We start from the raw sequence: 12234 nt of genomic DNA, 5'->3' as shown, positions 1-12234 counted from the left end.
CAGACTGTCCTAAGTCTGTTCTTCAGTGAGCAGCACAACTCATGAAACCCATCTTATTCTACATTAGTGCTCAGAGTTGACATGGCTTCTGTAAGGACCCTCTGGTGCCAAAGAAGGCTTGAACATATCATATAACTTTTCTCCCACTGAGGGAACAAACAAGGGTTCTTGCTTCTCCCAGGCCATTTTCATCAACTCTGAAAACATAGTATCTTTGGAGACCTTTGCCTAACTGCTGAATTAGTTGTAGTGAGCTTGAGGGCTCAGTCCTCGCTGAAATTGTCTTGACGACCATGGGCAGAAGGACACATTCTGTGTCCTTAGGCAGCTGGGCTACAAACAAAGTAGAATACTCCTACACGAGGACCAGCCTTTTCAGCCAATTAACTCATAAGTGTCTTCAGAAGAACTTGTGTTTTATCATGGACTGGTGAGCATTTAGAAGAACACCAGATGAAAGGGATGTGTTCTTGGGAACAGCATTCCAAATGGTACGATGCCTTTGGCTGGTGGGGAAAGGAAAGGAGTGAACTAAGAACAGGATGTCAGTGAAGCCTCAGTAACAGTTCTGTTTTACATACAAAGCAGAGAACATTGTTTGGGATAGTGAAAAAGGTAATTTGGTAATTTCTCAGTGAAAAGCATTATAACTTGGCTGCCCTGATGTCTCTAAGTGACAATAACTTTCTTCAAACCATAACTTAATCACCCAGAAGGGCTTCTGCAACATGATGTCTAGTCCCTCCTCATGTCCCTCATGATGTGGGATCAACAGTCCCCATGATGTTTCTAATGCTGATTGCCCAACCAGTTTTTACTGATTTTCCAGAAAATTCAACACCCTGCCTCCTCTGTGGTCTCCCAGATTGCAAGACAGCTGCACAGCTGCAATCTCTTTCGTAGGTGAATTTAGGGGATGCTCTGGCTTCTTTCAGGTATATTACTATTGCATTTCCCATTGTAAGTATTGAAAACTCATAAAGTAGGTCTCAAGTCCTCATGCATTTCACCTACAAGCAGTGAGTTAGTTGAAGGGCTGACTCTCTGGAAGGTATTTGTCCCCAGGAGTTTGTATTGGGTGTAAGGAATGTCCTTGTCTGGAGGGGAGCTGTTTTGTTTGGATCAAGCTCTACTTACATTCATGGAGCACAAAGAAACAGGACAGGCTTCAGCAGTGGGCTCAGGAGACAAAACAGGCCTGTTGTTTGTCTTGGAAGGGAAAGGGACAGAAGTGGTACCAACCATGGTTAATTTGTTCGGCTAATGAATCATTTCACAGAGTGAGACACCAACCCTTTGGTCATATAGTGTCACCAGTGAACTGTCCTAGCGTAACAGCTGTACCTGCCCTGGTTAGCATCCCAGACTTGGCCCACATTAACATTTGATTCAAACAGAGAATGAGGGTGTCACACTGAAAGGAAACCCCTAAATGCACTGTGTTTCTTTTCACAGTGAAGCTAAGGCATTTCATTGTGGAGGAACAGTGACCCATAATGCTGTAACCTAATAACCATGGAGGCTACCCTTCAAGTGAGTGTCTTTGTGCAATAACTACCTATTTGAAACAAGACTGGTAAAGCCAGAGTTCCCCCAGGAAATTAAATAAGATGACAGTTTCTTCAGCCCTGTTTTCAAAGCAGCCCTTCCCACTAGTGGGCAAAGTGCTCTAAATACCCATGGGACAGAGATAATGGATTCTTTCTAGCAATGTTTGGGTACTTTTCATTTTAGTGTTTGAACCCCAAAGAGGCTTCTCAGAGTCATGATAAAGGTTAGAACTGCTCAGCTTTGTGGTAGCTGGTGGCTTCCATGTAAAATAGCAGGAGATGTGAGGTTCCTGGTGGGTTCAGAGTGTAACTTTGAACCAAAGTGTCCCATTGAAGTGCTATCATTACCAAGAGGAAATCAGCTCCTTTCTCCCATCCTGGAGAGTTCATGTACACAGATCTTGAAAGTATTGTCAGCAGAGATTGAGTCTGCCAAGATTTCTCTATCTCAGCAGCGGTCTTGAACCCAAGTTTCCCATCTTCCAGGGACATGTTTGAACCACGAGACTGGTTACTATTTTCTGCTGGGTCTACCCTCCCTTGCTCTTCCTCATACAAAAAGTGAGCAGCTCTGTTTCAAATGAAGAAAAACCATCTTCTTTTCAGAAGTGAGTTTTTTGTGTGAACTCAGTTTTTACTTTCTGGTCATTGTCTCATCTAATAATAAAATTAATCAATACCATAACTGCTAGAATTAGTCTTGGATTACACTATGCCTTTCAATAACTGCCAGCCCAATAAACAGAGAAATAATACGAAGAATGGAAAACATCTTGATATCACTGACCATATCCAGAGAAAGTCAGTGCTTTCATTACTGTTAGGGTCTAAAGAAGAAAGGAGGCTGCAAGAAAACCCTATCTTCTGTTAGCGAAGTACGGTTATTGCAGAATCTATGCTGTATCAATTAAAAAGTGATTACTAACCCACAAGGTTGCCAGAAAACATGAAGTGCACCATCAGGATGCAAAAGGCATTGCAGTGACATGTGGTGTGAAAATAGTGTCAGGAGGAACCCTTTCTCTAACACCAGCAGAAACTATCATCTGATGCAAAAGAAGGTTTTGTTTGTAACCAGGTATGGCTACTGGTTGTGGGTTAAGGATACTTATGCATCAGATCAATAATTTCGTTGTACATGTGCACAGGTGCATCCACTCCCCAGATGAAATCCAGGTGTGCCCATTCAGGAATCCTCTTGTGATAGATAAGCCTCTTAATCTGAGACAGTAAAATGGCTGCATCCTTGGGATCTGCGAGCAAGTCTTGTCCCCAAGTCCATACCGCAGTTGGTACAGTCATCTCTTCTATGTTGCAGAGAGGAGGAGTAGCCTGGAAAACATGAAGCAGTACAGGAATGAATGTCCAGGAAAGAACAGCAACCTTTAAACATGCATTTGGGGTTTTCTCCTCTCACTGTTCGAAGTACAGGTGCCTAAACCAAACATGAAGGAAGTCGCTTTGCTTGCCTTTTCTGTCTGTGCTTGCAGGCGTGACCCATCTGATAGCACAGCCAAAGGAAAAATGCCTCCTGAGTTGACAAAGAATTACTGTTGGGTCTTTGCCCTCTCAGAGGAATTCATAGGGCAGGAACCTGCAACAAGACAGAAAATGTCAGGATGTCTCTGGATAAACCTCCATCTTGGTCCTTTTGGAGTACTGGTCAGCTGCAGAAGACATATATGGTCTAGTTAGGAAACCTAGGACAAGGATGAAAAGGAGCATGGAGTGGCTTCTGTAGGAGAGAAGTAGCTTAGGACTCCTCAGTTTGGAAAACAGAGGCCAGAGCAGGGACAGGAGACAGGCTTATACAATCACAAATGGTATGAAGACAGAGCACAGGAAGTAATTATCCCATTACTTCTCATAGCACAAAACCTAGAAGGCATCCAGTGACTTTCCAGGGGCAAGCAAATTCAAGACAAACCAAAGGAAGTTGCATTTCATGCAAGCCATCATTAAAACATGTAACTCATAATGATAGGCTGCTGTGGAGACCTAAAGAGTAGGAAGGTCAAGGATGGGATTAGAGTCCTGAATGGAGGAGAGGTTTCTCAGGGACTTCTTAGCTACTAGCTCTCCAGTTGCCCTCTTCCTAATAATGTTTCCCCGAACTCTCATACATTGGCAACTGTTTCAATCACATTAGCAGGCAAGATGCCTCTTTGGTCTTATCTACTAGATGTACTGTTCTTTTTCAAAATTAATTTTCTATCTTTCTTGCCCTTACTTACTTTTATTCTTATTGATCATTTAATTGAAAAGTTTTGGTCTTCCCCTCTCTCTCTTTTTTCTTTTAAAAATTTATTATTGCCATTAGTGCTTGCATGCTTGCTCTGTTGAGTTCCAAACTGGAAAGTAGTAATACTTTCATCTACTTGTATTCTGAAAATGTGTCTCCTACTACATCCTTGCTCTCTTCCTGTGTGCTTCTGTGTTGTCCAAGGGTGATAATATTGTTTCACCAAAATATACCTGTTGGTATTTTCCCATGTTCTTCTTGGAACTGCCCCAGTCATAAGCTTGTAACTTCCCTGAATGGGCCTCCTAAAAGGATGAACAAGAAAAGGGTAGTTACAAAGCCATCATTCAGGAAGTTTGTGGGTTCTTCCCTGCTGAGCCTCTGACTCCCATCTAAAGGCTCAATGGAAGTTCTTCTAAGTGCTACGAAAGAGCCAACAGTTAATTAATTGAAAGTCTCAATCAGTGAAAAGGAGTCAAATGTTTTTGTCAGCACCAAGAAAATCGTGGCTCCTGCGGAAAGAGCCAGGGATGCTCTCACAGGCAATTTGTTCTAGTTTGTAAAATTGCTATTAACAACTGACTCCAGGAAGTTCCCCTCCCTGCTGCTGCTGTGTCTTCTTCTGACAGCCATGTTGCCATCACTCAGCTCTGTGAGTGGCTCCTTATGTTTCCTCTTCCCTCTCTGGTTTGAATACAGAAGTCACCATTTCTAGTTCTTCCCTTGTGCTCCTTGGCTTTCCCTGCAGCAGGGGTTGTTACTACTGTGAGAGAGACCATCAATGGGTCTTAATATTGAAGGTAAGGTGTCTGTTAACTCCTTTAATACTAATAACAGCAATGACAACAAAGGCTTAGGAGTATTACTCCTGCATGTTTGTACTTTCCAGTCTGTGTCTAGGTGCTGAATTAAACCTGAGTCAATTTGCAGAGCTCCCCGCACTGTGCCTTCGTAACTCTTTTTCTTTACACGTGTAGGCCATGGTTACAAAACCAACTCAATCAAATCTAATGTTTTGTGTAAATTCATAGCCAAAAGTATTGTTTGATTTTCAGTAAATGCCTGCACAGATGTCACTTACACATATCGATGTGTTTGCTGTACTGAAAAATGCATTAACACTCTTGCAAGCTCACTGTGCTCACAGCTGCTTCCTGCTCTGCTCCGGAGCCTGCAGTGCTGCCAGGAAACCTGCCTTGCATGCAGCAGCTTCTGTGACTGAGCCCAGACTTCATGAATCCTGAAAGTGTGAGCCCAAAGACAGAAAGGCAGCTTCCATCAGCACTGCTGCTGAGGATGTACTGTGATAGTACCCTGTAAGGAAGGGATATTACGAACCTACTAAACAAAGAGTTTATTATTTATAGTTCTATTGCTGTCCTGACACTGAGACCTTTGAAAGCAAGAGATGGAAATACAAAGTAAAAATACAATTTTACTAGTAAAATTTGGTATTTTACAAAGCAGCCTATGTCTTACTCATTTCTTGACTGCACATTGGAAACATAACTAATTTCTTAAGGTAAGCTCTGTACAGAACTGTGGACATAATATATGAAAGGTACTGGATATACAATAAGAAGAGTGATATATACATCTGCACACACAGCATCCAGCATACATGTTTTTACACAAATACAGCATTTCATTGTTGGCTTCAAATGTGCCTGTATCACATAGGGTATTTCTATCCTGCTGGCAAAAGAAGGGTCAATGAAAAATAGTGTTTTGAATTGAGATTTCAATTGTAAAGAAGTTGCATGTGTTTCCAAGAAGTTAGCAATGGCTTCACAGCAGGATATCAGCTCTATCCGCTCTATCTTTCAGCCAGAGGTGATTACCTATTTTTGCTTCCAGGAGTTTACTAGTACCTGACTCCAGTGGACTATGTTCTGCACAGAAGTTCCAGCGGGGGTTTGTGCAATATACACATAGATTCGGTTCTGAAAGAAAATATTCAGTGAGTATTCTCTTCCTCCCTTCTATTCAGATGTACATCAAAACACCTGCCACAGCAGTGTCATGTATCAATAAAACCAACAGAAATTGGAGTGGCATGATTGGAGACCCCCTCAGAGTTACTCCAGATGTGTTGATGTGTCAGGTTTGGAGTAGCACCGAAAGAACAACCCCCAATCAGAAAATTTTCCAGGTTGACTGAGAATCTAAAAGAGTCTACAGGTGGAAAGGATAGAATAGAAAGTCAGCAATTTAGATCCCAGATTAGGTGTTTTTTTCAGGAGTCTGTAACAGATCCTGTGTGAGAGAGGATTGCTGTTGGACAGAACAACAAAAGGAACTGCAACTGCCTGAGGAATGCACAACTATTTGAAATAAACCACACCCTAGTCCTGTAAGGATTTCTTAACAATTTGCTGTGTGATCCTTCCTCAGAGAAGATGCTCTGAGGCATTTTTTGGAAAATGCTGGAGCAAAATCTTCATGCCCAGATGGTCCGACCTACAGCTGTACATAGCATGAGGTGCCCAAGTATGTCTTAACCCCCAGTGTTTGCCAACTCTCTCTCAGGTACCCTGAGGTATCCTCTGTCTCTGAGCACATCCCTGATGATCCGAGGCTTAGAGGAGGAGGACGAGGGGGAATATGTGTGTTCCTTTCTCTGTTGCAAAGAGTTCCTGGAGACATGAAGCAGGTAGGGATTTTATTTCTTATTCCATGGTGTGCCAGCATACTGAAGATCTCCATTTAGACCAGTAGCCACGGTATGAACCAGGAGACAGTGCCCTAGGTGAGGTCTGGCAGAAGGCAGACTGCAGCGTTTTGGGGGTCTTTGAGCGGCTGTTGATTGTAGGGATGGTGCCAAGTGCTCTTCTGAGGAGTGAGGCAGTGGTCCCCTGCCAGCGATGGGGCAACCAGCAGATATTGCTGTCTGGTAGTGGGGACTGCTCCCTGCAATGTGACGCTGACTAATAGAAATTCAGGATTCACATCACAGGATAGAAGGTAAGTTCTGCAAGCAGAAGCTTAAACTCTCAGGAGAGCTGGTAAGAGTTATGCATACCATGTCAATGTTTTTCAGGTTACAGCCACTCAGACTGAAGAAGACACTTCTACAAAGCCTGGCAAAAGCTTGGTGGCTGCAGATGGGGACTATTAGCCTTCTTAGACATTCAGTTTGGGGAAGGAATTCTCTTTTGCCAAGCAAACCCTGTGAAAAACAACGGTAACATTCATTTAAGAATGTACACTTGTACATTGTGTTGTTGTTTTTAAAAAGTGTTTGTCCCCTGTTCCTTTCCTCCAGCACTTTCAGTGGTTCTCACTTGCTTTTTCTTCAGTTGCCAGATGATGTTCCGACAAACAAGAAAGAAATTAAATGTTTTTCCATTGCATCAGCCTGCTCAGGCATTACTCAATTTGTGTTACATCAGTTTTAATGAAGAGATATGTTAAATGTTAACTTCAATTCATATTTTAGCTCTAACCTTGCACATCAGTTGTGGCTTTGTCTACAGGAATCTTGGAAACCTTTGAGGATCTGCATCTCTGGACCTCTCTGGGTGACCTGTCCCAGTGCTGCACTATTGCCCTAGATAAAATGTTTTTCTTAATGTCCAGTCTGAACTTCCAAAGGCTTCAGTCATAAGGTAAACCTACCCACATGCAAATGAGTAGACTTCATAAGGCCCTATACTTTCTGTTTATCCATTTTAAGAGCTGAACAAACAAGTATATGGTTAAACAGTTGAAACCAAGATATCACATACCCTGAGCAACTTTTCGGGGAGGTAGAGGAGTTTTGTTGCTGGGCTTCTAGCATACTTAATAGTAGTGACAGGTGCCAATGCAAAATAGAGTTTGATTTTCTGAGCCAGCTCTGGCATTGTTGAAAATGCAATGAAAGCTGAGAAAACAAAAAAGAGTTAAGAAAATAATCATTTGTACATTAGACTGTTTTCGGTATTTATAAATGTGACTGCAATTTCAAACCTACAAGCAACCTTGTTAGTTGTTCAGAGACTATGGTTTATCCCAGATTTGTGTGAAATCCCTCTTCTCCATGTGTAACCAGCTTGTAGTTTTATTTCCCTCTTCAGAGAGAAATTTCTTTCTATATTTTGCCTTTGCAGATTTCTTCCAAACACATTTAAACGTAAGTGCATACTTCTGATGTACATTCATGCATTTCATATACTATTGGAAGAAACAGTTGGTATTCTTCCAGTCAATCCAATTTCTTTTTTTTTGTGTGTGTGTGTGCGTCCTTTCCAAACTGGCCAACTTCTCTTTCTGTATGCTCATTTTCCTGTTTTGTTTATTTTGGTCAACTGACCATCTGCTGTTGGACACACCCATGCATCTTGGAAAGAAACAATTTGCATGGCCCACACAATAATTTCCAGTATAATTCTAAGTCAACAGACTTACAGCAGCAGTGCATTTGGCCCATTATGTTTTACTGTATTTATAATAAATGAAAAATGCCTACATGCTGAAAACAGCTTATCTTGTGTTTTTCAAACCTGCAAAGAATTCATGAAAACCCCAGGTACATTCAGTATCTCACATCATATTTTACTCCTGTTTTCCTGAAAGATTAGTCTGTTGCGTGTAACTTACCGATGGTAGTACCTTGTGAATAGCCAATATAGTACAACTTTTCCTGTCCTGTTTTCTCCACAGTGAAATTTATTGCTGCTGGAAGATCAAACTTTGCCATCTCATCAAAACTGCAGGCAGGAGATTGAAAGAGAGGCATGCATAAATTAAAAATCCATTTGAATTCACATTTTTATTACAGGCTTGTCAGCAAAGAGCCAACATGAACCATTTAGTGAATCATTTAGCTATTTTAGGTTCTGTGTTTTTCTGGCACTGGATATGGAAGATACTACTCAAGGTGTTCTGGGGTATTTTCTCCCTTAACATCAACAGAAGGACTATAACTTCAAGAAGTATCAGGTTGAATTGTAACAGTCTACACAGAAGGAACACGTGGTGATACAGTAACAGAGCTCTGTCCATGGAATCACATATATTACATAATTTGGCGTTAAAGAAAAGGTCTGTTTTTAAATGTTCATTGAAATAAGTGCAAAAATGATTTACATTTTCTCCTTCTGTGATTTTAGTGTTATTGTAATATACAGACTAGTGTTTCTGCATAGCCTCCAAAACTGCCTCCAGAACTGAGGAGTGGCTTGGATATGACCTGTGCAGTTTCCTCTGAGTTGCTCTGCTGCTATATCTCTAGTTTGAAGAACCTTTTCTAGCAGTAATCAGAGGGAAGTAGTCTCCACCATTATTAAAGTTTACGTGCATGTTTAGGGGCACCTCAGCAAAAGTGAATGTAAAGAATGCTTTTTAAAAGCTAGCATATGTAAATCCCTGATTTAGCCAGCTTAATTCAATATGTAAGGGTGGGCAATGGAAATGCCCTTCAATGGTTCAGTCTACCTGAAAGCCCAGAATTTATCTTAATCAATGGAATAATTCTGATGTTTTCTGGACCAGCGATTCCCTCTGCTATTTCCCATCCAAACATCAAAGCCAGCATCAGCTAGTATGAAGCCCAAGCTGTTGTTGGGCAGATTTGTGACCCAGTTACTAGCATCTCCCAATAATCCATGTTGGAGAAATACAGCAGGTTTCAAAGCTGAAAAGCAAATCAGAAACAAAACAACAATTTATAAAATTTCTTGATTTTCTGGTAGTTCAGGGACTTTACTGTCCCATATTCAATATTGGGATTTGTTCCTGCACCACCTTAAAGGGAGACAACTAATGATAGGAAAAAACCCTGTCCCTTTCTGTAAAGAGAGAACTTCTTCTAAGCTTCTGTAAGGATTTGTGGAAAGATCTGCCTGACATCAGCAAAAACTGGCTTGGCACCCTCTGGTCATTGTTTGTATAGCTCTACCGCGTTAGCTTGAGATTATCAACACTGATATATAGAATGAAGGTGTGGGATTGTTTGCAGAGGTTTTCTTTACCCAAAATATGAATCAGTCACTGATATTAACGAGGTGTAAGCAAAAGCAAAGCAAAATTAGAAGCTGGAACATCTTTCTCAAAACAGGCTGATTGGGCAGATTACAGCCTTTACCCCATTTTTCTTTTTTTTAACTTTTACTCATCAACTCTGAGGATATATGCTTCATATTATAGTGGATTTTTATTATAAATAGGTATGCTTGACATAAATCATCTTGATCTTGCAGGCTGTTCAGGGAAGCCAGAATTCTCTACTAAAATTTCACTTGTGTATACAAGCTTTGATGGACATTTTACAAATACAAGGTATCTCTTTCCAGAATGTGCCCTGTCAGGGCTGGTTTTGTCTCATGGTAAAGAACTGTACCTGGGTTTCCCTGATTCTGTGTACCATAAGGGATTCTGTTAATGGTAATGATATAACCATCTTCTGTTGTCACTTCATACTCTTCACTGGGGTACCCTTTGTAAGTAATGAGCTCATTCTAGAGGAGAAAGTACAAATCCATTAGCTTGCAGAAATCCGTTTTATATATTATATGCATAAAATGTTAGAGAGCAGATACAGCTGGGTATTTAGTCTACATATATTAAGCATCTGAATAAAGCAATATCAGATTGGATATTGTAACCCTGGATATTGTAAAACTACAACAGATTTCCTTCATTCTTCGTGTTATATCCAGGATCGACTATTCAGTTAAAATCTGTTATAAAAAACCCGTGCTATACTACTGCCACATAATCACAAGCCCTTGCATTCTGGTGATATAAGAATCACTATAACCTCATAGCAAGAGCTTATGATTCCCACAGCTGAGATGAGGAGCTGCCTGGGTGCATGGTCCTGATCTGCTGCAATGCAAGGTGAAACCAGTTTATTTAAACTATCTTCAGAGAAATCCAGAGAGCTTCACAACTGCGCTTTTGTGAATGGCACATATGCAATGAGTACCACTGAAAAATCCACTACATTATGGAAGAAACAGGATCAGCCACTGCATAGTCACAAGCGAAATCACTAACACAGCCAATCTTAAGCTCTGAAATAAATATTACTTTTAACCTGTAACATACAACCTGTTTTGTTACAAAAGGGGATTGGTTTTTGTAACTTGTAGTCAGAGAACTACTCAATGTAATTTGTCATGCAAGACAGAAAACCCAAGATTTTAACAAGTGACTAAAGACCTAAACAAGCTTGCTTGACAAGAGGTGCTCTTCTGAAAAGCTGGCCATTTCTGATCTATGCTGGTCATTCAAAAAAGGAGAAAACATAAACCACTAGTTTTTTAGAGTTGTCTGATGATGAAATGCTGACATTCCAAATGGTCATTCTTTCAGATAGAGGGATAGTGCCAGCAAACTGGTAACTGATATTTAGAAGGAAATTAACTCTGGAGATTTGCTAAGGAAAGGTGTTTGCCTTAATTTCTATCAAACATAAGATGTGGTGTTACACATACAGAAAGAAAAGAGTAGAAGAGAAAGCAGTAGTACATAGCATGATTAGTGAAGATGGATTAAATAAAGGCAGCTTATCTACCTTGTTATATTTCTAACACCTAGAAACCCCTCTGCTGTGAGACATGCATTCCTTCCATCCCTAGGTCACTCTACCGAGCAACTTAGAATATTCATAAATGCTTCGGGATCCACAGCTTTCCTCATTCTTCTGAGTTCTTCTGAATAAGTAATTCCCTGAAACAAATATGTCACAACAACAAACAGCCATATCTTCTCTCTAGATAAAACAGTATATTAATCTGTCAGTAGTCTTGCTCTGCACCTGTAATCCAGGCAGGTTCTGTACTTTTCTGATGGGGGATGTGCTGCCTAATACTGAATGGAGCTAGTCTGGTACTCCCTACTCGTTAACTAAATGGAACAAAGCTGACTTTAAATACCTATCTATCTGAGAGAGTCTGGCAGCAATCTGGATTCTCTGCTAAGGTTTGGACCAGGACGTTGCTCTCAAGCAGGGCAAAAGTATCAGTGAATCCAAGGAAAAGAGCAAAGGTTTCAGAGTAATGGATTTCACTCATTCTTCTGAGAAGCAAGTCACTCACTTACATTACCATGCCACACATTTGTTCTGTAGATTAATTAGGAAACATTTGTGGCTAACACTGGAGTTCTTGGGCAACTCGTAACTAAATCAATCATTGTCACAGTGAAGTTTTCAAAGTTGTTGGATAGTTAACTGAAAAAACAAAGACAACTGAAAACAAACAAATTAAAATATTTATTGTTTAATTAAGGACTTAGGAACCTAAATAAAGCACTTATTTATAGTTGCCTAGCATAATTTATACAAAACTGATCAATGGCAAGATTTATCCATTCTATAGGATGAGGATTGAGAAAGGAAAAGAAAGCTTTGCTAAATGTAATGCTAGGTAGAAAATGAGTGCAGGGGTGTCCAGTTTTGTTGAGGAAATAAGGAACGAAACAACCTGACAGGAAACTAGCCTGCTTAGATGCACA

The 12234-nt window shown here is 40.6% G+C and overlaps 1 protein-coding gene across 1 annotated transcript; it reads right to left on the bottom strand.

Annotated features, from left to right (window-relative positions):
• Positions 1 to 2648: 2648 nt before the first annotated feature.
• On the bottom strand, positions 2649 to 11499 carry LOC128146754 (lipase member M-like; the record flags this gene model as incomplete). Its single annotated transcript, XM_052798461.1, is given in 9 exon segments — positions 2649 to 2882; positions 4026 to 4097; positions 5664 to 5735; positions 6815 to 6961; positions 7521 to 7657; positions 8374 to 8483; positions 9211 to 9409; positions 10115 to 10232; positions 11368 to 11499. Coding segments are annotated over 9 exon segments (1221 nt in total), but the record flags the coding sequence as incomplete, so codon positions are not given.
• Between the last annotated feature and the right edge of the window lie 735 nt (positions 11500 to 12234).

Source organism: Harpia harpyja, chromosome 10, assembly GCF_026419915.1.
Source record: "Harpia harpyja isolate bHarHar1 chromosome 10, bHarHar1 primary haplotype, whole genome shotgun sequence".
NCBI lineage: Eukaryota > Metazoa > Chordata > Aves > Accipitriformes > Accipitridae > Harpia > Harpia harpyja.
This window is presented reverse-complemented; position numbering and strand designations above follow the sequence as displayed.